The sequence below is a fragment of the Saccoglossus kowalevskii genome, chromosome 1, assembly GCF_978046115.1.
Source record: "Saccoglossus kowalevskii chromosome 1, keSacKowa6.1, whole genome shotgun sequence".
NCBI lineage: Eukaryota > Metazoa > Hemichordata > Enteropneusta > Harrimaniidae > Saccoglossus > Saccoglossus kowalevskii.
The window spans coordinates 12,596,255-12,623,455 of NC_140641.1; the positions used below are offsets into that span (position 1 = coordinate 12,596,255).

General features: G+C 36.9%; 1 protein-coding gene across 1 annotated transcript; it reads left to right on the forward strand.

Moving 5' to 3' along the window:
• Positions 1 to 9,710: 9,710 nt before the first annotated feature.
• LOC102804421 (uncharacterized) lies at positions 9,711 to 26,821 on the forward strand. The gene is made up of 28 exons (XM_085496471.1): positions 9,711 to 9,717; positions 10,111 to 10,218; positions 11,280 to 11,375; positions 12,011 to 12,274; positions 12,583 to 12,831; positions 13,793 to 14,038; positions 14,189 to 14,431; positions 15,039 to 15,158; positions 15,826 to 15,951; positions 16,050 to 16,160; positions 16,316 to 16,432; positions 16,923 to 17,183; positions 17,295 to 17,420; positions 17,891 to 18,166; positions 18,253 to 18,384; positions 19,081 to 19,200; positions 19,407 to 19,541; positions 20,012 to 20,140; positions 21,780 to 22,086; positions 22,286 to 22,389; positions 22,581 to 22,744; positions 23,672 to 23,767; positions 24,042 to 24,147; positions 24,362 to 24,437; positions 24,551 to 24,608; positions 25,205 to 25,275; positions 25,627 to 25,702; positions 26,163 to 26,821. Exons 1-28 carry the CDS (start codon positions 9,711 to 9,713, stop codon positions 26,322 to 26,324), a joined length of 4,086 nt encoding a protein of 1,361 aa, XP_085352597.1. The 3' UTR covers positions 26,325 to 26,821.
• The last annotated feature ends 380 nt before the right edge of the window (positions 26,822 to 27,201 follow it).

Sequence of the window (27,201 nt, forward strand, 5' to 3'; positions counted from 1 at the left end):
ATTTAATAGCAGCCCGGACACTCAATTAAAATTAGCTGTAAACCGACAGAGAACGATATGAATATAAAAATGGATTTATTGCTAGACGCATTCAAAAGATATTCAAAGTCTCAGTTCAAATACCAGTCACATCAATATTAGTGAGGAGTGTCGTGTCCGTACATATAAAGTAGGGATTATTGATTACATGTTTGGGGGAATAAAACAGAAACTATTGAAATCATACACTTTTACTTCATTTTTTACGAAACCCATGAATAAGTCAACTTCAGTAAAACGCATATATATTGAAATCAATATAAATTTTATTATGTTGTTGACAAATACGGTTTATTCATATTATGAAGTGGCGGCGCCAGTATACAAGTCCACACACGTCTACCTGGGTAATTATATCGACCTTTGAAATAATTACATACTGTACATGTGAAATTATATCCTTACATCAATTCCCATGTTTATTCAGCTTGAAACGTTAAATGAATTTAGTCGCTCAAATACACAATGCATGTCAAAATCCCATTTCGAAATAAAGTGAGTTATTTAAATACAATATGTTTTCGGTTTGCAATACGATGAATGATTCTCAACACGATGTTAATTTCCTTAAATGTAGTACAATAATTTGTGTTGTTTGCCTTCTCCAGTATGTCGAATCGACGCGTTCAGAACTGAGTGTGAAATTGTTTGGTTTACAGTCTCAATTATGTTTATATACGGCAAAAAATATTCTATTCATATCAATAATAATAAATTTAAATAAATAATGTAACCTAGCTACAATTCGGCATGCAATACTTTATCGATTTTCATGTGATATTACGTAACTTTACACATATCCATGTGTATGTAATAACATTCAACGAATGAATGAATGTATGAATGAATGTATGAATGAATAAATGAATGAATGAATGAATGAATGAAAGCTAATTGTAATTCCTGCTACTGTTTGATCCTGATCACATAAACGAGGATAAATTTAGGACGAATCTTGGGCATAATTTTACAGTATAATTGTGATAATGTCAAACCTGACATCTGAGCTTATGCTTGGGTCATATTACTTGGCATCACTGTACACTGTATTAGTGGGGACTTTTTTGAAACATTGTTCATATTAATAACGAGCTTACTCTTTTTAAAACACCTGATACCACTCCTTGGCTTTTACCTTGAGAACAGTATCTTTCTGTATTTCACGTGTGCCTGGACTGTTTAATTGGGTACGTTGGTTATAGTAGTATTTGACTATATTTCCGTTATTTTCATTCCGATTTAGTTAATATCATTAGCTTCTCTGATGTCATTTCATTCAGAAGTACGTATGAATTGTGTACGTTCTACGTCAGAGCAACTTAGTATAACACACAAAGGGAATAAATTCACTACAATTGGACAATGGAAGTGAACATGTGTGAAGCATTGTAATAATTTTACATTGTAGTTCGGAAACATGGAAATTGTATGTTCCTTCATAAAATAAAATTTAACGGACCAATTACGCTGCTACATAGTTACTGACACGTATGATACATGACAAAGTTTACCCATTGTATTCAATGCTGCGAGATATATGCCTCGGTGATATGTATTTGGTGAAATTCCAAATAATGGTATGTCGTCATTTTAAATACCTAAGCCCATGCCATATATTTTCCAGCAATTAAATTGAAAATGATATTGAGGGCGCTGCATTTAAATTATCGCGCTTTCTTAATATATTTTGACACTCAAACGCAAACATGAACGAAAAAAAAATATTTTCAAGACGGTTTACATTCAATTTATCCAGCCATCAATCAAACAATCAGCGAATTAAAATACTCCCGTTCCTAATTTTATTTGACGCATCACAGTTGTTGACATGGGTCGCATGCGTCGTACGCAACGCGTGTATAATACTTTGTTTGTTTACATGGAATTCGAACGAGCGTAGCACGATGACTGTTGCGCTTCGATGTACTATTTTCAAAGTGAAATACTACAAATGTGCGAATTTACAAATAAAGAAAATAACTACATAGCTGGTAAAGTGCAGTTGGGTGTATATCTGTGACCTAAACATTTTATCCTGCGTCATGTTGGCTTATTGCGCGGATGAATTAAAACATGTGGAAACAAAAAATGCTTAAAAACGCAAATAACGTTTTTTTATTACTAACGAACGTCGCGGGGAGACCGTTAATTAAAATAAGGACGGGCTCATGTTCACACTCTGTGATGGTTGTGAAGTGTACTATAATTCCATAATTGAGTACACATAGTAAAACAATCGGTAAATACGTGCCATCTGTATTGTAGTCAAAGGTGAAGTACATTCAAACTCTGAATAATTAGTGGTACAACTAATATCGGAATAAGCTGTTACCACGCATATTATTATAATAATTAATGCAAGCGAATAGGAACACATACATGTTGTGATTTACCGTGACCAGCGTGGGGATGAGACCTTGTGCCTGAGATCACAAGCTGTCAATCAATGGTGGTGAAATTAATAAGCTGTTACATCAGTTGTTTTAATTACCATAATGCAGTCTATTGCAAGCAAGTCTATGTTGTGCTTAAGTACATTAGACACCCCCATTTCGTCATGATTTACATTTAAAATGATGCGCTTGCGCACATGACAGGTGTTTTTGTACTCTTTGTTATGAAACTCAATTCAAGATCGGAGCGCAGCAGTGTTAAAGGACCTTCAGTTAATGCAACGGAGAACCGACGTCATAAATGCAAAGGTAATAAACTGACTTATAAGTTCGAGTTTTTTATTTTTTTTTCTGAATAAGAAAACGAACGTTTTATACAGATCTTCTTTGCAACCGATAACAAATATGTATAGTAATCGACAACAGGCTGCCATTACAACCTACAAAATAGGATCACAGAAGAAATGTAAATCACTGAAAAGCACGTGTAAGCGGTTTGGTTTGCAGACATCCGCGCATGGCATACCTCGGATACTTGGCGCAAAATCGACGCTAAAACGATTTGTGTGGACAGTGATATTTCTTATAGCGGCTGCAGCATTCGTGCGTCAATTTTCGATACTTGTGGCACTATTCATAGAATACCCGATCGACGTGAAAGTGGAAGTGGTGTCGGAGCCTTCTATGTTATTTCCCTCGGTGACTGTATGTAACACTAATAAGCTGAGGCGATCGGCCGTACAAGATAGTCGGCATCGCGAAATGGTTGGCTCCGTCGAACAGAACGAGGTGCTTCCTTATTACGGTAAGTGTTATTATTGTTGTTATCGCATTAACTTACAGAGAGTCTGTACGTATAGAATAAGCATATCTCCATGAGTACATGTTTGAACACAACAGGCTAAACTTAAAATAAACACACAGACGTAATCGATTTAGGTGTTATATAGAAAATGTAATCTCGAAAACACTTAGTACAACAATGTGTTTGGCTGAACAATCGCCGTACCTGTGGTCACATTGTCTTGTGGTAATATACGCACTATTGCGTTGTGTTTCTTATTTGCCTGAATTCAAATTTGCCTCGACGTGCATTCCATCCCATGTTATGTTATACGTACTTTAGGCATCCTTTTTACTATTGGCCGTCCAGCCACGCAATAAAAAGCTGATACGATGTGATTTTATTTCACTTATATAAATAACAGGTGGAATACTACATGCATGAAATCCGCAATAGCGAATGTGTTCTACATGAACATACAAACCCCGTAAGTCAATGATATAAGTAATTGTGTAAGTGAGATAAAAATCGCCCGCACGTTATAGGATATACCATTGAAGCTGTTATTAAGTTAATTACACGTGCTGATATGTATATGTTTGTATGAGTCGTGTACATCGTCGAAGTAGAATTGATTGACTTCAACAATGAGAAAAACAATCGCTCGTTACAGGGTACGTAACATCGCGTTTACTTTTGTTCGTTGGAAATCACCATACCAGCTACTAATAATGGCGACAACTATTGTTCCGTGCAATGACACATTGTGTGGATATTTACACATTAGCTTTTTGGTTACTGGCTAATATTTACTACGGGTGTATTTATGATACACCTTTAAAAGCAGCGTGTAGTTGTGACTAACATTCCCCAGTTTAGTTATTCGAAGACCCGGGACAATGAGCGGTCAAAATATTAATGTCAAATAAAAGAGAATAAAAACAAATTGTTGAATGCTACTTGTCGTTTACTTAGTTAGTTAAATAGACGGAAATTACGCTTGGAGTGTAGATTACGAGGTTGCTGCAATTAAGAATCGTTTCAACGTTTAAGTCCGGTAATGACGGTTAATTAAAAACCAACACTACGGCAGCACCTAACATCGTACGATGTGTACACATCTTTACTGTATTAGTAGATGATGATATGAGAATATTGACAAACATATGTCCACGATTTATGTTAAGTGAATTTAATTGTGGGTATAACGCTCTCTGTAATCATAATCCGCGTAGAAGAGGTCGATGCGACCGAGTATAGTGTTAGTGCGTAACCTTATTACTATGTATATTTCCAAACCAGACTTTCGGTGGAGCATGCGCACTGAACATCATGGGGAATATTATTGGAATTTTCTCGCTATGAATTTCGTTTTTTTAAACGTCCGCCATCTTGGAAACAAGATGGCGTAATCGTCCCATATTTGATATTCCCCATTTCCAAATAAAAATGCCCCATGAAATGATCGCACGGTTATGGCAACAAAGGTTATCCAATCAACTGTTTGAAGCAATCACATATCGTATCACTTTGGTAAATCAGGCATTCAATTTTGAATTAAGATTACAGAGTTTATTTTGTCATTATGCAAGATAATTATCGCACAGTCACACGCTCAAAGCTCCTATTGTGTCATACGCATATTTACATTGTGTAAGTTGTTGATAATATGACGGGACAATTTTAATGTAATTAAAACTAGTCATGAGTATGTCATATGAGACTGGCATTAAATACAGGTAGCGATTATTACCAGTTTTAGAAAAGTCGCCTATGCAAGGAAAAACGTCAATTCTTCGTTTTGAGTGTCGGTTTTATTCAATTACTTGTGCCGATCATCGACATTCACATAGTCAAAATATACATGTTTCAGGCAATTTCGCTACATGTTAGTTTCAAATATATCAACAAATAACGCCGGTGTGACGCTTAAAGTCATCGCAGGCGAAGACACCGTTTGATTCACGACTGACAATACAGTTTAGACATCGGAATATTGGCAATGACGGTTTTTATTGAGTACTGATACGTCACACGTCTTTTAATTAAACGAACATATTACGTGTGTCAATTAAGCATCTTTAATAATTTGAAATCCGGAAATTTGTTTTTTGCACATTATGTCATACAAATAAACAAAAATAATTGCAATGGTCTGGAACGAAATATAGCACTGACATGCTAATTATTGCATTACCGTGAATGTAATGTTTTGAGTACAAGCCATGCCATGATCGCCACATTTAATTTCATCTCCTTTAGTGCCATGCTTGAAAGGAGATTTTATATGCAGTAATGGTATCACGTGTTTGAAATCATATCACGTATGTGACGGTGCTAAACAGTGTTCTGACGGAAGTGACGAAGAAGACTGCAAATACGGTAGGAATTACTACTTTGCTTTATTTATGCACCTCGCCTTGGGTATGTGATGTGATGCGATGTGATGCGATGTGGTGTGGTGTGGTGTGGTGTGGTGTGGTGTGGTGTGGTATGGTGTGGTGTGGTGTGGTGTGATGTGGTGTGATGTGACGTGACGTGACGTGGCGCGACGTGATTTGACGCGTTTTGTTTTAAATATCATGGCATTTTTTAACGTGGATTATATTATATTACACAAGTTCCTTATGATGTAACCCTTATCACGCCATGTACATGTACATTTATATTGACCAGATAAGGGGTAAATTAAAACCACCCAAAATGTCACAAATGAGACGCGCTATGAAATACTGGTACCTACTATTAATTCAAAATTTAATTTAAATTGGTATCTGTGTGACCAAAACAACGATGTTTTGTCTCTTCTAATAAAGAACTCTAATGTAAATTACCATATTATGTGTAACTCTGATTAATTTCAATGAATAAATAATTATTCATATCAATGTATTCTAGGAAATTGTGGTAAGGATCAATTTCGTTGTGATGAAGGCAGTCCACATGGACTATGCATACCACTCGAGAAGCGTTGTGATGGAACGGTTGATTGCTACGATAGTCAAGATGAACGAAATTGTGGTAAGTGTTCATCATATCTGAACGACCTCCCTCTTTACTACGTCTGACAAGACAAACGTGTCGTGTCTACGATAACTACCAATAAACCCTACACATCAATATGATTGACACATTTTATTAAACTATTTTCAGTGTGCACTGGGTCGGAGTTTTTATGTCAGTCGGGAGGTGCATATGGCCGGTGCATTCTCAAAGACAACGTGTGTGACGGTTTCGAACACTGTAGTGATGGAGCAGATGAACACAATTGTGGTAAGTACGTTGTTAAATTATAATACAGGCACGTTATTAAATTAACAAACAATGTCTCTCACTCTCATTCATAGAGACCGTGCTGCTGCTCTCAATGAAAAGAGCATATTTAGTCAGTTCAGTATACGTTAAAACTGTTAAATCGCCGCACAGTGCGCATATGATTATGCAGCACCATGCACAAAAGCACCAAATTACTAGCAAATTGCGCCGCAAGATTAACTTGACAATTCAATTAGCCAATTAGCGACCGCGTTGCAGCTGGTGATTACATCCAATAGTGCGCGACAAGCAATGGTGTTTCTGACAGTAGTTATTTTAAACTTCGTTCGTAAAACAGTTGTGGTCATTGTTTTTGAACAGATGGCTGAAATTGGATAACGATTTGTTGATGGGAAAATAATTTTAACCTTGTCTTGTACTTCAAATTAAAATAATGTAGCCAATATCAAATTAACTAACAACACGCACATCGGAGGAGGGGGTCGGGCTACGCTCTCATAACACCCCTTCTCCCTTGGTAAATTTACCTTCCAACTTGCACACAGTCCCTTGTTTTCTCAATAAAATAAAATATCATGAACAGTCGGGTTACCATGCGGACTTACAGCTGTCGGGCATCGTCCAGTTCGACCCTATAGCGACTTAAACAACGCGTAGAAATGTCATTGTTCGTTTATACGAATTTCGAACACGAACTGCACGACGATCGCTACGCTTTAAAGCGCACGCGCGGGAATTGAGTCCCAAGTGATGATAACAGCACGCGTTAAAACGCAAACCCTCATGGGTAGACGCTTGTTTGTAAACGCTATGCCCTGATGCATACGCAGGTGACGAATCCCCCGTGGTAAATACAGCTGGATGATTGTTTAATCTCCATCTTGTACGTAATCGTCATTAATGTCTGACAACCTTTAACATTTTGCAATGCTTTATCCTATTAGCTTTCTCCAATAAGAGACGATGTTTCATGTTATGGCGTAGACAACTGACAAATAGTGTTGATCGTTTCATAGTCTTAGGGCCTTGGTGTATATAGCTTGAGTTCGTATTGTGTTCATTTAGATTGTTTTCGTAGTCATAGTCTACTTAAATTATTATCGAGTCTGTTTTTCGGCCTGTCCTCTTAGTTAGTTAAATGAGCTACTAGTTTCAGTTATATAAAAAATAATTACGGGTACTAGACTCGTTTCCATAGAAACAAGGTTGATGTTTCCATCTCCCTTAGTACCCCCCCTAAACAGAGGAAATGTGAGGAGAAATTGACATAAGAATAATGTTACTGACCCTTGTAAGCCAGCTGACTTAGACCTTATTATCTATACAAAACACGCCCAACAGTGCAAAGTCATCATTAGATGCGACTCTGGCTTATAATGGACTGAACCTACACGATGAAACAAGGAGTAATATATAATCATATTTAAAAATTATGACTTCTGAGCCCGTTTTCCGATTCACGAAAATGTAAACCATCGATCTTTATTTGTGAAGCAGATTTATTAAATGGGTTCACAAAACTCTGTTCATAGTTAGACAGATTAATGGGTACGAGAGCGTTTCCAGAATATGAAAACAAAATGTCATGGTAACTGTCACATGCCATTGGTCATATATCGACAGTTTTCATCGTAATCTCTATAATATTGGGCACCACTCTTATTATTGTCTGTGTGCGACCAAATACATGTCACACATAAAAAATGGGAGAAATCAATATAATGTTGCTGATGTTTAGGGAGGAGGTCACAGTTGAACTTTAGTGATGTTCATATTGAAACAATTTCGTTTATCATTATTCAGTTAACCATAATCAAATCAACAAGTAATATATTAATTGAATTGTTGTCGCTCCCCATTTTACTGATTAAAACCATTTTGACGGGAATGTCGATTTATGATAAAATAATTGATAAACAGTGGTCAACATTAAACTATTACTGATGATACGTAATACTTGTCAAGTTACTGGGTTCCAATTTATACATGTATATATTGAAAGTCACATCCAGCATTATGTATTCCACGACACACTTCAAATTGACAGCAGAGCTACCTCATCTTCTTTTCATTTAATGATTCAATACTTTGCCTTTGGGACTCAACCAATTACAAGATACAAAGTGTGCCTACTTCGGAAATAACATATATTATATAATTTATCGAAAATGTGCAGTCATTTTTAATACAAGGTATGCCAGCACTATCAAAACATGTCAATTACTGAGATTGACTACGATGTGTTCCACAACGTCTCAGACTTATTATATCCATACCTTATAGAGATTGCAAATGGATTTTTATGCGACGGAAATTCTCGTCGGATCCCCGATTCGTGGAAATGTGACCGCGTCCCCGACTGTGAAGACTACAGTGATGAAGAAATGTGCGTTAAACGAGGTAAAGGCAACCAGGAACATTTGAAGCTAAATAATAACTTCCTATTAATATTAGTAAATTATGTATAGTTGGATTAGGTATGTCTAGCTATATTGAAAAGGACTGTTGAGTCACGTGTTACTCAATAAAAGTTTATTTGACGTAAATCTCTCATATTAGGCAACAATTTTTTTTAATACACGGAGGAATATTTACAACCGGACAACATTTTGAATAATTGATGAAAGCATTACCCTTACTATTAGGTTTTATTCGTTTTTTATTTGCATTACATTTTAATATGAATCCATCGGGAGTATTGAGTTTGGAGATTAATCTAATGAATTCACTGGATTATATTTTATGTACCATCTCTGATTTTATGACATTGTAACACGAAGCCGCCAGAAGCGTTGGATTTGAGAATCAGGCCTATCATACTGTATATGAAATAGAAAACATTCTGTTTTTTATAATTTTTTAATCATTCTATAATTTGTCAATCTCGATTTTAGTATGAGTTTCACTACTCATGGAACATCCACATCTATCAATGTTTCGTCATTGTCCACTTATCATTATTGCTCATGATAATAATATTTTGTTCATTACATACTATATTATATCTATACATTTTTCATTCAAGATTCGTGTCTCAATGGTCAATTTACGTGCGGAAATGGTAACTGTATCCTGACAAACAAACGCTGTGATTTCCATAACGATTGTCGTGATTGGTCGGATGAATTCAATTGCTCGTTTGGTGGGTATGCATTAGTGTACGGACGTATACGGTTATCGTGAATAAATGCAGAATGAACTGTGAAAGCGAGCCAAACATGACGGGTAAAACGATTTGGGAGTGTGGAACGCAAATTTCTTCAATAAAACAACCCAGATTATATGCTTTGAACTTGGAATAATATATCGGCTGTGAATAATTTGCCAAAATAGATGATTAAGTCAATTTATTTGTGTCATCATACATGTCATTTTAGCAGGGTATTTTAACTAAAGTATTCTGCCTCCGTATTTTTCTCACGTGCGGTAGGAGCCTAATAACGCCTTTTCAAATGTTTGTTTCCGCCTTTATTGCCATCGTTTGAATGGTCCAACTAGTTACAATTACCATTGGAAATACCATTGAATAAAACAGAAAGTAGGACAACATCATCTTCCAATTACCTCAGGTAATGTTTTATATTTTTTATACTAAAATGATCTTTATTCAAATTACAGAAAGTTGTGATGGGGATAAAGTGATGTGCCACGATGGTACATGTCAGGAAGACCCGTCAGAGTGCCTCGTATACATAGGGAGTAATGAAACTGACTTTCAGAATCAAGGTAAATCAAAGCGGAATATAGTAAACGCCAATATATATAGTTTACGACAACAATAATAGCATTCAACAATGTACCCATGACATGTGACATTTGCGACAACAATAGAAAACATTCAACAACGTGCCCATGAACCGTGATGTTTGCGACAACAAAAGAAAACCTTCAACAATGTGCCCATGAATCGTGACAACAATAGAAAACATTCGATTCACACATGTGATTGATATAGTAATAAATCCTCCCGAATGATCGATAACACGAACATAAGAATAAGTAAACGCATTTTTGATGCTCAGCGCGGGACTACTCATCTTTGTATTCCGTAGAACGAATCTGTTCCCGAGAGGTGAGATGTGCACAGGAGATTTGACCAAAGTAGAAAATCATCAACAAAATACTATTAATTTTAGAAAATTGCAATCGAATACATCAAAAGTAGCTGTCGTTCGAACTTGACTTTATGAATCGACCGCGACCTTTCGAAGATATGTTTTTGTTATACTAATGACGTCATATTATAAGGAATCAACCGTAAAGTAGGACGAGAAAACCGTGACGAGGAGTTTATTCTAGTTAGTCTTTGAAACACCCTAAGCTCACCCAATGTAGTTCTAGACTTTTTCGTAGAATTTATCTAGACAATATCCATCTCAATTTTAAACATTTGGCAATACATGGGAATCAAACCTGTTCTATTTAGATTAGTATGGTCATGGCGGATGGATGGTCTCAAGATAAATAAATGCGTGTATCAGGTGTCCCATGTCATGTATATCCGGATATTTTGTGTGACACTTATCATTCTATTGTTCATCTACACAAACTATCAAGTCATTTGTGTACATTTTAGTGTGTGTAGAGAGAACCTAGACGTTTCTGGCTCGAGCCTAGGCAGTTCCAATTGATCAAATTCGACGACCGAAACAAGCAACCGTACGTTATATATGCCAATTCTCAATGTGTATGGAACGTAAACGCCTGCCTTTACCAGTGAAATAATTAAAATACATGTTTGTTTGTTTGTTTGTTAAATGGTTTTCAAATGGTGTGTTATGCCTCAGAAGACGTAATGGCCGTTGAATGTCCTGGTCAGCTCTATCGATGTCAAAATGGGAGTTGTGTAACGAAGGACACATATTGTCAAGAGACATATATACGTATGTATGACAGTGATACAAAATGGTAAATAAACACTACTCCTGGTTTTTCATCAAATGAGATAAAATTGTAAAACGCTTCAGCCTAAAATTAAAGCTTCATCCGGGAAATCTCTGTGTAAGATTCCTCTATCTGCGAACTGATACTACAAGCTGGAACACTTTGAATTATCGTTATCGTATGTTTATTTACCATGTTTTACTACTTTACTCCTAATTCTGCCATTTCCCATCTACACACATCCCACACTGTCCGTTCAGAAATCGCTAACTATAGGGTGAAACTAGATGAAGAACCATGAGTAGTCGTGTGCTTATTTACTGACTTTTACTTCTACTATTATTATCATCCACGCCATATTGAACACTGATGAATACCTGCCCGTCTTTTCCTTTTACTATAATAGTATAATAGCATAATCATAGAGGGTATATTTTAATATTGCGGTATAATACAACCATATATTATCCATTAACTTAACATAGACTGAAAAGAAAATGTTCATGCCGTGGATGTTTATTGTTAATATTACTGTTATTGCTTATGATATAAGGCATTAGTAGAATCGTGTCCCACGTTTTAACGTATATATGTCAGATTTTATCGATCAGTGTGTTTTTTTTTCATTCGATAGCTAGCCATATACTAAATTATCCAAAGAATAATTTCATCAAGACAAGAAATCTGGTGTTTGGGGGGTTTACGGAGAAGACATTAAAAGGACAGACGGAAGATGACTGTCTTTCCCTGTGTCTAGATGAACGCGACTTTCACTGCCGGTCAGTCAATCACGTGCCTGACAATGGAACATGCGAACTGAATTCTCAAAGTTTTGTAACACGAAATGCCGTTGCCATGACGACGAACAGAGCAGTTGTCTATTACGAAAGCATAATTGGTAAGTCAGGACTTAGAAACGAACGTCGTACAGCATTCGATTTTTTAAATTGAATTTCGTAGACATTACTGAATCCAAATGTGTACATAACATTGGTTTGATCAGCTCAATAAGCTAGCAACCGAGTATAAATTTTGCAATTACACTAAATAAATCATGAACTTTAGTGTGTTCATTTTTACGTTCCACCCATATTCCTTTTGTAATGATAAATCGTAAGCGACAATAAATCCAGCAATTACGTATGAGATAAGCTTTGACAATTTGTATTAATTTATGAATCATTAGTCGATCGTTATTCATTCCAGGTAACTTTCCATATAATAATTTTAAAAGACGAGATGGCAGAGCTATATTGGGTTACTATGAGATGAAATTAGAGAATATGAATGTTACAGAGTGTTTAAAATCATGTCTTCAAGAGACTCGGTTTCATTGCCGTTCCGTCGATTACTGGATGGTGGGCAGATTGTGTTGCCTCAGTGCACATACATCGTGGACCGCAGCTGTAGAGTATACAACAGACCCTACTTACGTTCACTTTGAACGTTTCCGTTGTGAGTAATTTTTATTCTATTTATCTTTCTGTTCCATGTTATACATCCCATTGCATATTTTTGATCCTTGGATATGCAATAGGATATTAATGTTTGGTGACCCTGTATTTCAACACCCTTATGTTCATTCATCCCCATATTTCGACTCCCTTATGTACCGACACTCATATATTCTGACGAACTTGTGGTCCGACATCATTGACCAAATAGGGATATGAACGTCTGTGAACTTTGAATATTGATTCAGAATCGATCAACGTATTGTTGATGATTACATAAGTTTATGCTACAATTTCAGTTTCATCACGACTTTTTATTCCGTGGTTCATGAAACAATCCGCAAAATTTAAAAACGTTTATAAAATCATTAGCGGATATGAATAGAATAAAAAAATATTGTTTCCAAGGTAACGAGATCCATATCCCAACTAAAATCTAATCGATTAGTATATGTTTTCAATGGCTAGCGCTCCTGAACATCTCATGATATAATATCTATAACAATTTGAGTTATCCTACTTACAAACAAACAAGCCAAACAAACCAACAAACGTGCGCCATCAAAATAAAATAACATCCGTGGCGGTGGCAATGATAATATACAGCCTCCAATATTTTATTTTTGTGGTTTAAAAACTAATTTCTGCAAATTAATGTCATGCTCGTTTTGAGTAATTTTTCTAACAAGCTGATCATGGATTATATATTTTGAACAAATCAATTTCGATACAAATATGAAACTGTATTTAAAACAGCGTTCCAATATGCAAATGAATACTGAGGGCGCTAAAATTCTTTAATGAACCAAAGGCTCGGAACATATCAAAATTAGTACACTTTTTTAATCCGATATCACACGGTCATTTATGGGGAAGTCTCTGTATATCAGTTTATACTACGTATACTATCTTGTTGTGGCATATTAGTAATTCACCTGTGTCAACGTATGCTCCATGCACAGATACTTATCCGTACAATCAGTTCGTCCCATACAGAGGTTACCAGTCCTCGTTGTCACACCATTCAATTGATGTGGAACTCACCGAGGAGGAGTGTCTCCATGAATGCATGAGATCACCCAAGATCGACTGTCATTCTGTTGACTATTCAACGGACGGAGTCTGTCGTCTTAATGCTCAGTCGCTGACATCGGGTAAAGGAACTCTCACACCTGGCCAGGAGCACACGTTCTATGACCTACGTATAGGTAAGTTCAGGGATTTAACGAGTAGATATCGCCTATATGACCATAATAATTAAGCGATGTGTGTTTAGAAGCGACCGGAACAATGTTGGAACAACGACTGTGAATCCGTTATCGATCTCGATGCAATGATATACGAATATTCTGTTGTAGCTTTCCCTAGGAATCATTTCAGTAAAACAATAAGTGCAGCACTGACATCGTACAATGACCAGACTCTGTCCAAGATCGAGTTAGATGAATGTCTACGATACTGTCTAGAAGGCACAGCCTTTATTTGCCATTCTGTGGATTATACTTTAAATGAAAACTGTTATATGAGTACTAAGTTTCCAGAGGATACCGAGGGTGGACTCGGAGTATATAAGCTGACTAACTATTACAGAAGTTACAAAGGTAAGATTCATCTGCGAATGGCATGCTTTAATTTAATTTCATCCGGCGCAAGGTGTTGTTGAGTTTCGTTGCTTGATGTACTGAGATGTGATGTGTTGTGGTGGCGTGGCGTGGTGTGGCGTGGTGTGTGGCGTGTGGTGTGGCGTAATGTGCGGCGTGGTGCGTGGCGTGGCGTGACGTGGCGTGGCGTGACGTAGCGTAGCGTAAGTAGCGTAGTGTTGTGTCATATCGTGTTGTGATGCAGTGTATTATCAATGTAAACAACCAAACTGATATTCGAAATATTATTTCCCTCATTCCTAATTCCACATCATAGTTACGATTTATACTAATATACTTTATTACATGGTCATAATGCACATATGAATTACATATTCAAAATAACGGTAAACGTCATAGTATTTACATCAAACGCCATCGGTTTAAGTGTACTTGAATGATGTGTATGCAGTGGGATGAAGCCGCGTGTACATAAAATGACATGTAATATCGCGTTAAAGGTTTCATTAAGCTAATTATCACAGATGTCTTGGCCACCAAATACAGTCAGGTGCCACAACAACAAATTTCATGTCTTTTTTAATATTTCCACCTTAAATCTTTGAAGCAAATTGCTTAGAAGGAGACCTTGCCTGTGATCATGGCCTTATGTGTTTGAAATCTCAACTTATCTGTGATAAAATTCATCACTGCCAAGACGGCAGCGACGAGAAAGACTGTGATTATGGTGAGTAGATCGTACACGTCAAAATAACTGTAATCACGTTTAACGAAAAAATGACATGAAGCATTGTAGATTTATTCAGAGTAATGTGGCTGTTTTATAGTGTTTATTGTGATAACTACTATGTTTCATTATGTTTAGGTAATGTCTCATTTTTCAAATTGAAAATTATAAGAGATTAAATTAATGGAGAATTATATAGTATAGCAACTAAAATAGAACCATCATTTTCTCGAAAATACGGCTGGTGATCCCCATTATTCATAATACATAATGTTTATTTAAAATGAATAAATTCTGAATATTTTCAGGATAACGTGTTAAACTCTCGCATAGTATTAACACTGTATTTACTTATTCCAATTTACACAGACAGCTTCTCATTCTTCAAAAAGAACACCATTTAAGTAACTTATTTATTCTTAACTAACCATGGAAATATTAACAAATATATACTACAGCTATACCGGGATCTAAGTCAATGTAGTAATAACACATTGTTATTATCACTAATATTGCTGGTGGGCAAATACCTAGTTTGCAATGGGACTTGAATTAATCCTAAAAATATCTACCCTGTTCTGACTAAATATTGCCCGACAATGCTTCCCCTTGCAAAAAGTAATGTTTTTCCATTCACCAGTATGTACCAATATACTCATTCGTGTAGATTGTGGCAACGATGGATTCCGGTGTAAATATGGTGGTCCTAGTGGCGCGTGTATTCCCGCGAAGAACGTGTGTGATGGTTACAATGACTGTCTCAAAGGAACGGATGAAGACTCACAAACATGTGGTATGTATAACAGTCACCAAGTCGTTAGAACATGTACATGCACATGTTCTTGCTGCCTGATGAACAAATGTATAAACTTGTACAACCCATCATTCCAGTTATATGCGGTGGATTTATGTGCGGTGATTCGGAGTGCATACCAATGAATCAAAGATGCAACTATCGCAGGGACTGCCGAGACGGTTCGGATGAGAGAAATTGTCTCTATCGTGAGTATTGTATGGTATTATGTTTCCCTTTGATTCACTTCTCTTTGAACACAATAGCAACCAAGATTGCATGTGACTTCAGAATTAATTTCACTTGTTACTGTAAATCATCAGCGTCAATCAATCATGTATTCGTTTATTCACTCATCATGTAGCTCCTTGTCACGACCACGAGTTCAAATGTCCTAATAAAGTGTGTATTGATGTCTCCAAACTATGCGATGGTAAGAATGACTGCGGTGAATGGCAGGACGAGTGGAATTGCGAGTACCGTGAGTATTTATCTTCGATACAACAATACCGGAGATGCACTATAAAGTTTACATTACTAGTACTGTCAATTTGCATTTGTTTTATGTTTATTGACCATTAAACGCTATATTGTAGCATATATCCATTAGTCAAGGACATGATTTGGAAAGGGTGCAGATTGTTGGCAACTAATAAAGTTGGATGAATCAATACCAGTAACAATATTCGATTGATGTATTACGCGATAATGTATTGAAGCGTACTATCAGTGAATTACAACTTATTTAATGATATTCTCTGCTGTATTTATGTTAATCAACAGTTCCGCGACTAGTAGCGCAACTAATGTTACGATCCATTGATGCGTTTTCCCAGTTCGCTGTAAAATTAGTAATTACACTGTACCTGTCAAGACCGTACATGCTTGTCTCGTATAATTTATTATACTTAACGATTCAAATAATAAACTAATATGACGACTATTCTTACGATCCTCGATAATTCAAATAGGAGGGGAATGCTACACATTGGAGAATGGTAACGATTACCGTGGGAAAGTTAATGTAACAGTGTCGGGTCGTGAATGCCAAAGCTGGACGAAAAATGTCCCACATAAACATCGCATTAAACAGAGCAAAAGCAAAGGCATTCAGTCGCACAACTATTGCAGAAATCCCGACAACGAACCAGCCACATGGTGCTTCACAACAGACCCATTCGTTCGGTGGGAATATTGTAACGCCGGCGTTCGCCAGCAACAATGCGATAAACGTGAGTATGGTCGATGTGAGGTCATTGGTAGAAAAGTTTGTATCATGTCTTTATTAGTTCTCTGGATGCTTATTAAACTGAACAATATATTGTATTTTATTGTTTCTATAGCGACCACGACTTGCTTGTTAGAATATGAGTTCAAGTGTAAAAATCAGTTATGTATTGACAAAGAATACGTATGCGATGGGCGCAATCATTGCGGAGACTGGAGTGATGAACTTGACTGCAAATACCGTAGGTTCAAACATTTGTTTTATATTTCTTAGCAGTGTATGTTCTATCTTCACTAAGAAGTAAAAAAACTTGATCTGTATGCGCGATATTTCCCCTCGACAAAAATGTTGGGGGTGCGTCGTCCCTCTAAAATCAACCTGAAACAAAATCAGCAAAATCTGCCCCTCAAAATGCAGAAAATAGCGTTTCAGAAGGTCTAGATTTCAAAATTGTGAAGGGGAGCATGCCCCAAACCCCCTAGTAAGGTCGCACCGAAGGCGCAAGGTAGGTGAGTAGATCTCGCCCTCCATACACAATTTTGTGCCGCCTCCTCTGTTCGATAATTATACCCAATCAACTGTTTTATTTTATGAGTTTATTTGTTTTTACACTCTGAAACGTCCTCGTTCCTGCACTTTTTGCAATTGTAGCAGCTGTGTTATAAAATAAGAATATCTGTGGAGTTTCACCAAAAGAATTGTATATTTTAGGTGGCGAGTGCTACGTGGATATAAACGGTAAAGACTATCGTGGGACTGTAAACCGGACGGCATCTGGACGTTTGTGTCAAAAATGGACCTCTCAAACTCCCCATGAACACCACTACTCCCCGGAGACAGCCTCCAACTTAGGAATCGGTGACCACAACTATTGCAGAATACCGTCCCAGGCACAAAATCAGAGAGCACCCTGGTGCATCACTATGGACCCCGACGTCAAATGGGAGCATTGTGACGTAGGCAATCACAGCGATAAATGTGAAGAAGGTAAGTGTGTATACGTGTTATGGTTAATGAACGAATAGTTATTCGGCACAACGACGGATTTGACACTGTATTAATTGTATTTACAGAGGAGTGTTTGTCTGAAGAATTTACATGCAACAGTGGACAATGTGTTGCAAAGAATAAACGTTGTGATCGAACAACAGATTGTATCGATGGTAGCGACGAAGACACATGTATCTATTATGTAGATAAATATGGTGAGTTTACAAAGTAGTGTTATGATTTTATTTGAACAGAAGTATTCTGGTTTATTAAAGGAGTCAATATGACTGTACAATGGCAATACAAAATGTACCTAAAATAACGCTCTTCAAGTTGAAAATAACCGCAAACATCGGATTTTATTAATCTACCATCATCCAGAACACACGGCTGGGCAAATATATCGCTTTGTTCGACAGTGGTCTGTCGTGATAATTTGATTTGTGGGTCGATTGTGTGACATACAGCTATTTTAAAATAACTCGTGGCCTCTCGGAGTCAGGTGATTAAAAAACATACCCCCTATTAGATATTGTTACAATGTTAAACGGCCCTATTATTATTATTTTAGAAAACTTGACTAAATATTGTTTTCATGAAACACATGGCCAAGATGACGCAACTACGCCATCAACGCAATACTTAAATACACATAAAATCATAAGATCGTTTGCACTTGTTATCAACCATTTTCGAAGCAAATCCCTTAAAACACTCTACCTATAGTAAAAACGATTGATATAACTCAATTACAAGAAGTATACAATCAAAGCAACGTATGACAATCATTTCATAGTATCTCAAAAAATGCGATAATTGTCGATATTCCATCTTAAATATCAAATTATCTAAGTTAATTGTCGTGAAGATGTAGTGAATTTTAGCGAAAATTGTTATTATTATTCCTATAGGCGTTTGTCCACTGGGAACATTCACTTGCAATGACGGTACATGTATCGATCAATACTATCAATGTAATGTGCGCATCGATTGTCCTGATGGCTCCGATGAACTGAACTGCGTTTCTGAGGGTAAGGCATCCACTATTTTCCTTCTGCGCGAAAAAAAGTTACATCATCTATCGTCCATTGACAAAATGGCGACTCCCTAGTTTTACGCCATATACGAATATACTTTGACTCCATCGACGTCTGTATTAGTATATCATAATTAATTTACTCCAAGTTCTCAATATTTATCAATTTTGATAATTGTATCATTTGCATATACTGTGAAGACTATGGAAGAGGATGTTACCGTGGACGTGGCAGTGACTATAGAGGTATTGCTGATATAACTGCATCTGGGAAGCCATGTGTCAAGTGGGCAGATTCGAAATCTAAATACACACCAAAGAAAATGCCAAATATCGGTAATTAATTGCTGTTAATGATTTACAACTGTCTTATTCACATGTTCAGAGGGTTATTGGCGCTTTGTATAACAAGATGCTGTAATGCTAGATATGTTGGCCGCAGGCTGAAGAGATATTTCATGTATTGTGTTATTTAACACTTGCGAACATGTATGACATTTATATTTCACGATTTACTCGGATTATGACATACGCTAGAATGTCGACATTAGAGCTCATATGCAAACTGGCCGCCGAGATCTCATTGAGACTGAGGGAGCCACGAGACTTGTTTATGCCCCACAAATAGTGTTCCATTCCACCATGGTTACCATCGTCACGTCGATCAGGGGAACAGGGTGCGGTGACAGGAGAGAATGGAAGACTGTTCGAGGAGACAAAAAAATGCTCCATCTCTCGCTCACAACGAGACTTCAGCGGCCATTTACCAAAACGATCTCGTACTAACACGTTAATACATGTTACAGGTCTTGACGGCAATGCTTGTCGAAACCCGAGTGAAGAGGTCGAGAAGACAAGACCTTGGTGTTATATTGTAGACGACTCCCGGGATCAAAGGTCATGGGAATTCTGTGACATACAACATTGCAATAACAGTAAGTAGAATGAATTATAAACATGAATGAACTTAATTTGCATAACCAGTCTTGAGACACGTATCTATGTAATGTATTCTATATGTTAATGGCTGCGCGGCATTACAATGAATTTCATCGAACTACAATAGATCCCATGGCACAACAATGGTTCACATTATGGTGCAATAAATTGTATAGCGCTACAATACATCATGACATTAACAGTAGACGTTATGGCACAACAATAGTTCACTCGGCACTACAGTAGGTCTCCTAGCACTACAATAAATCGCATGGCACCACAGTAGATCTAATAGCACTACAGTAGATTTCATGGCACTGCAATATCTATCATGGCGCTACAGTAGACATTATGGTTCTACGGTAGATTCTATGACACCACAGTGAATTACATAGCACTACAGTATATATCATGGCACCACAGTAGATTCCATGGCACTACATTAAATCTCCTGACACGACAGAAGAATTCATGAAACTACAGTAAATTTCTTGGCACTATAGTAGATTTCATGACATACAGTAGATTTCATGGCACCACAGAAAATGTTATGGCACTACAGTAGATTCATGGCACTACAGTAGATTTCATGGCACGGCAGTAGATTCATGGCACAACAGTAGATTTCATGGCACCACAGTAAATTTCATGGCGCTACAGTAGATCTCATGGCACTGACAGTAGATTCATGGCACAACAGTAAATTTCATGGCACGGCAGTAGATTCGTGGCTCTACAGTAGATTTCATGGTGCTACAGTAGATTTCATGGAAGAACAGTAGATTTCATGGCAGTACAAAAGATTTCATGGCACTACAATAGATCTCATGGCACTACAATAGATCTCATGGCACTGGCAGTAGATTTCATGGCACTACAATATATTTCATGGCACAACAGAAGATTTCATGGCACTGGCAGTAGATTTCATGGCACAACAGAAGATTTCATGGCACTGGCAATAGATTTCATGGCACTACAGTATATCGCATGGCACTGGCAGTAGATTCATTGCACTACAGTAGATTTCATGCCACAGGCAGTATATCTCATGGCACGGCAGTAGATTCATGGCACTGGCAGTAGATTTCATGGCACAACAGAAGACTTCATGGCACTGGCAGTAGATTTCATGGCACAACTACAGAAAATTTCATGGCACTGGCAGTAGATTTCATGGTACTACAGTAGATTTCATGGCACTGGCAGTAGATTTCATGACACAACAGAAGATTTCATGGCACTGGCAGTAGATTTTATGGCACTACATTAGATTTTATGTCACAGGAGTAGATTTTATGGCACTACAGTAGATTTTATGGCACTACAGTAAATTTCATGGCACTACGTACAGTAGTTATCATGACACGGCAGCAGATTCATGGCACCACAGAACATTTCTTGGCACTGGCAGTAGATTTCGTGGCACAACAGAAGATTTCATGGCACTGGCAGTAGATTTCATGGCACTACAGTGGATTTCATGGCAGTACAGTAGATTTTATGGCAATGCAGTAATACAGTAATACATCGACTTAATTTATAACAATGACAACAAATCCCATGGCAGTACAGTAGATGCTAGTGCAAGTGATGCAGTGTATATTTATTTCTACTTTTTCGTTGGTGTTCCAGTGGCAAAGGTTGATAGAATCGTCCAATTACCGCATGATTGGTACCTGCAGTATAGAAAGTATTTTCAGTTGACTGAGGATGATATTCGTGATTTCGAAAAATCTTACTACATTGATCCTGGATTTGATCGTGTCAAGGGGGAACAACCCCCTGACTGGTATGGGTTCATGGCATTTAGTGCAACTCCGGATTATGGAGATTTACAACAAATAATTAGATTATCTCGATCTGAGACAGAACTACTTGGACACCAGTGTGAAGATTTTATACTGCAATGTTCATTTGATCAACGAAGCTGTTCTTATAGGCAAGTACATCGTTGTATTATTACTATTAGTAGTAGTAGTATTGTTGTTATGCTGTAGGCAACATTTCCAGACTGTTATGTGGAAGACCGATTGACCCATGAAATATCAGGAAGGTAACCGGGCTAATTGATTCGAGGCTTATTACCGACGTTAATTTTCTCTATTTATTTATTTTCTTCTTATCTTACTTTTAAACAGAGATTTCTATGTTTTTCCTGATACGAAGTATGGTAACTGTTTCACGTTTAACCACGGACGAAACTCTAGCCTGGGCTACTCAACAAGAGCTGGTGCTAACAATGGTGCGTAAGTCTACTGAGGATGGGAGCGTCTCATCGTTAACTTCGATATATGTAGTACCATATATATACCATATTAATCAGTTATTTCACGACAGGTTCCATGTAATTTGCTTGTTGTATATATTGTTTAATTGATTGAAGGGATTCTTTGATGGGGAATATAAATATTAGTCAAACATTATAAATTTCAGGTCTAAAGTTAACACTGTTCACCGAACAGAATGAATATATCAGTCTCTTTGGACAAGACTCCGGTGTCCGTGTTTCATTACATCCAGTTGATACCAAGCCGTTCCCTGCGGAAGATGGTTTCACAATAAGGCCGGGGACAGTCACATCGGTGTCAGTTCGAAAGGTGAAAATGGAAGGACGTGAAAGTTTACCCAGTCATTGTAGTAGTAGTGTGTGTGTGTGTATTTGTGTGCAAAACAGAACAGATTTGTAAGCGACATAAAAACGACTATATGCTATGAAAAATACATCGTATTCTTTCTGTGTTAAATAGTTCCAGTGTTTAGCTAGGAAAGTAGTTTACCTTCAATGCGTTGAGTGTAGTGTGAACCATACGGATGCTACGAGTTTGTCAAATAACATCGAGAACTGCACCCTGTAGTTTGGAATTATGAATGCGTGGGGGCGACATGCCAATAAACGGAAAAAAGACGCTCGGTGTAATAAAGATCAGTGTTATTACAAAGCTCTATAAAAACAATCACATGAGTTGTATGAACTTGATAAATATGGCAGGAAATGTGATCGGGCGAGAATAGAAAATCAAAAACAAAAATGCTGGACTGGATGGATCGCTGTAAATAATTGAATATTCTAATTGAAACACATATAAATTTACGAAGAAGACATGTAAGAAGACATCCGAATAATGTTTTTAATGAGTCTAAATATCATATCTCTTATTGGACGGACGTTAAAGTTGTCAAATTTAAATACTAAACCAGAAAAAAAAAATCGACAGATAACATTGCTCAAACACGCCAAAGATGAGGTCGTACTTCACTGGCCATGTTGATTCAGACTGTCAACACTGTTGTACGACTTTCACGCTACATTATGGCGACGACTGTTGGATATTGATCCAGTCTAGATCAGTGGGATTAAAGCGACTTGGCGCGAGATCTACGGGTATTTATTTGTAATTTGATGTCCGTCTATTCTATATTTTGTATATTTTTCTATATAAGTAGTACAGAGATAGACCATTTGATAAAAACACGATGTTTGTTATGAGTAGGATCTGATGTGATCAATATCGTTACTTTCACAGGGACAAATACGTCGTTTGCCGCACCCACACGGTGACTGCACTGAATATGGCCCTGTTGACTTTGGTAGCAGTGCAGAGTGGAATTACACGGTTTCTGTAAGTTTATGATGCTTTTGAATGACCAGTCGAGTAAAGCTTAACGCTGTGGGGACTATCGAGCCATTGTTTCTATAGAAATAAGATCGAGTACCCTGTCCATATATCTACTTTTGTGTCATTTATGTGACATTTTACTCAATAAACTAAATAGTGCTATCACATTGTCTTTATTTTGCTCGTCATGAGCGTACGACCGTAATCAAAGTGTGATGAAGGCAGCCCTCTATCGGTGGATTACATATATTAAACTATGTATTTGTTTATATCCTAGCGCTGTCTACATCAGTGCATCAAACGTACCATGTTAAAAGAGTGTGGTTGCGTAGATGGATTTTTGGACGATGGGCCTAATTGCATGATTACAAATCGAACACAGGGTGAGTGGTTTATGACGCCAGGACTTCAATTTAATGAATTTGTGTAGTTTAGCGTTTAATACGGGGGACTCGTACCGTAGTACAGCTTGTACTAGTATATCATAGCAATTGAGCCGTGGAAACAATTGCCTTGGGCATCGATACATATAATCAAAAAACAATTAATCAAGTGCGCTTTTAATAATAATCGTTTAATTTCCAATTATGTTGCCAGAAATCTGTCGGCAGTTGATTTATTTTTTAATTCAGAGACAGAGCCTACGATGGTGCCAGTGTAAAACACCGTGTCAGTAAGTCCATGTCTATTCATTTAATTTTTGTTTTTATGTTTACGATTTTATTCATTATTCAACAACATAAGATTCGATATTATATATATTTAATTAATATTCATTTTATGCAGAAGTGTATGGTATGAGAAGACAATATCACAATCTTACTGGCCGTCTGACAGTTATCTGGTTAGTACTAGTATTATAAATGTTGACACCTGCCAAAGCCTATACATAATTGTCGACTCGGAGAGAGCATTTTGTTTCTTTTGGCCAACAGTGTACGTACCTTATGGCTAAATATCTGTACATCACCGCGAATAGGTAGCATTACAAGACCTGTCTCACTGGCGTAACAGCAAATTAATTAGTCTTCTCAGACCAAAGGATCCGCTACAAAACATGACATATGTATATGGCTGATTTCCTGGATTGCACGAATTGAAGTGAGTACCGCACCAAAATTGACAATGGATACTCCCTTCAGAACGTTTTGCAAGAAATGTATCCACTTTATCATTTGTTTAGAGTATTTGTATCCATTCCAATCACTGACAGTGATAGCGAGTTATTTTAATGCTAAAAAACAGTGTTTGTTAACTTTCACAGATTATTTTCAGATGCAGGTGCTGAATTGAGGCCAGTTTCAGGTTCTAGAACTGGGCGCCTGCCCCGGCATACAACACTCGACAAAATTAATGTGCGATGACAATGAGGCATATTTATTTATTATTTTGTTTCATATTTATGAAATATTATAGCATCTGTCTATGTTTCTATTTTAGTCGCGTTTACTGAAAGGGCTACACTCAGTAAACAACAAGACAAAAATCGTCCAGAACAACAGCGTTGCACAGTAAGTCCTGTTCATATTTATTTCAAGATAAATGATAGTATGGCAAATAAAATATACACATTTATACTGTTGTAGACAAGAACAACACGATTTCTGTCTCGCCCTAGCGATGAAGTGCTCATATGACGTCATAATTAAATTTTATTGTATAGATATAGTAAATGATTAAACGATTCTGTATTGACCGATAGCTACAGATGTCACCGTTATGTGTTTCCATCGCTAGAGGGCGCGATATAAAAATATAAATATAAACAGTGTATAAAGGCAATTAATTCACCATGGTGTATGTATCAAATGTTCAACGTATTTTCTATTTTTTTTTAAAATACAATATGTGTATATATTTAGACGTAACCTGGTGAGCCTTGAAATTTACTATGAGGCACTGAACTACGAAAAGATAGAAGAAAAGCCTGGATACCACGTAAGTGTTGGATACTTCATTCTACTGAAGGCTTTGCGTATATACGCACTAATAACATAATCCCGTCTCTACTATTGTTATTACCGCTGATGACTCGTGCAAAGACGTGGCAGCTGTCTACGATTTAGAAAATTTCCATAGCTTAGTGCTCGGTATGAAGAAGCAATGGGCATACTTGGATTGTATTAAGCTACAGGTGTTGTCCGAAGAAATAGCAAGTATTTTGATGTTGGTCATTCTAGAACTCTTTTAGTATTGCGCCCATATTCCTTTTAACGCAGCACGTAGATTCACAATGAGAACAAACGTACGCATAGGATGCACATGACTGACTGGGTCGTCGGGAACACCAACTCTCATACGAAATAGTCATCATTTTAGTGAAAATATTTCGATGTCGTTGTTCTAAATATCTACTGCACCATGTGACATTGAAATGTATTTAATTTGTTTGTTTCAGATCGAAAATCTGATTGGTGATATTGGTGGGTCCTTGGGGCTCTATATAGGCCTCTCTCTCATAACAATTGTTGAATTCTTGGAATTTCTCTGGGATATAGGATATTATCTATACTCCAGGGTCCGACGACGCTATTTACGGAGCAATGATAGGGCATTGTGACGAAAAAATGATGTTGCCTCTGATGTTGTTGTTTATGAAAAAAATATTCCATCACAGCCTGTAAATATTGATTTTCTGTATTTGTTATTAAATGTAATCTGTATATAATCACAGCGACAGAAATTGATAATTTTTTTATATGTTTTCCTTAACACGTGTTTTGTACTTTAGTGAGAAACCTGTGTGTCGACTTGGACCGTCACATGGTTCCAAGATATTAATAGATCATTCATCAGAACATATGACAAAATATATTAATTACAATATATTTAAAATGACATCTAAGAACTGTAAGGACAGTTTAACTTAATATTTATTGTGTTTTTTTCTAAATAATCTTTCTATTAATATCACATGCACAATGTTTTTTCGTGATATACAAACCATTTAAAGTTGTCTGTTATTTTGAGAGAATATGAGTGCGTGGCAGTTTATAAGCTTATACATTCCAGAAATGAAATGTCCACCATAATAAAATGTATCATGAGTCAATTGCACCATGACTGCGTCTAGAATGCTAGTGTATTTATATACTGCGTACATAACATGTATACCTTTTCAACTTACAGTATCCCCTTTGTCGACACATGATATGTTTGCGTTTGTTCCAGTTCTATTATATAGTTAAAATAAGGGTTCAACAAAACGACTAAGAACATATATACAGGACGTACGAATAAAAACAAAACACCAAACTTGAATGAAATTTGACGAGCTAGTATTTAGAATCAAAATAATCCATGATGAAAAACAACTGACAAATTTAAGAGCGCCATTGGGCCATTCCAGTTTATATCTGCACCCCCTGTTGATGAGCTTGTGTGTTTACTTCATACAGGGTATAATTTCCATGGGTGTATGAGTCATACAAAGTTTT

Bases quoted from the DNA above. Each gene is read 5' to 3' on its own strand.
- LOC102804421 (XM_085496471.1), top strand. The intron at 14,432-15,038 runs GTAAGATTCATC...AAATCTTTGAAG, and splicing joins CTATTACAGAAGTTACAAAG to CAAATTGCTTAGAAGGAGAC. The intron at 18,167-18,252 runs GTAAGTGTGTAT...TTGTATTTACAG, and splicing joins CAGCGATAAATGTGAAGAAG to AGGAGTGTTTGTCTGAAGAA.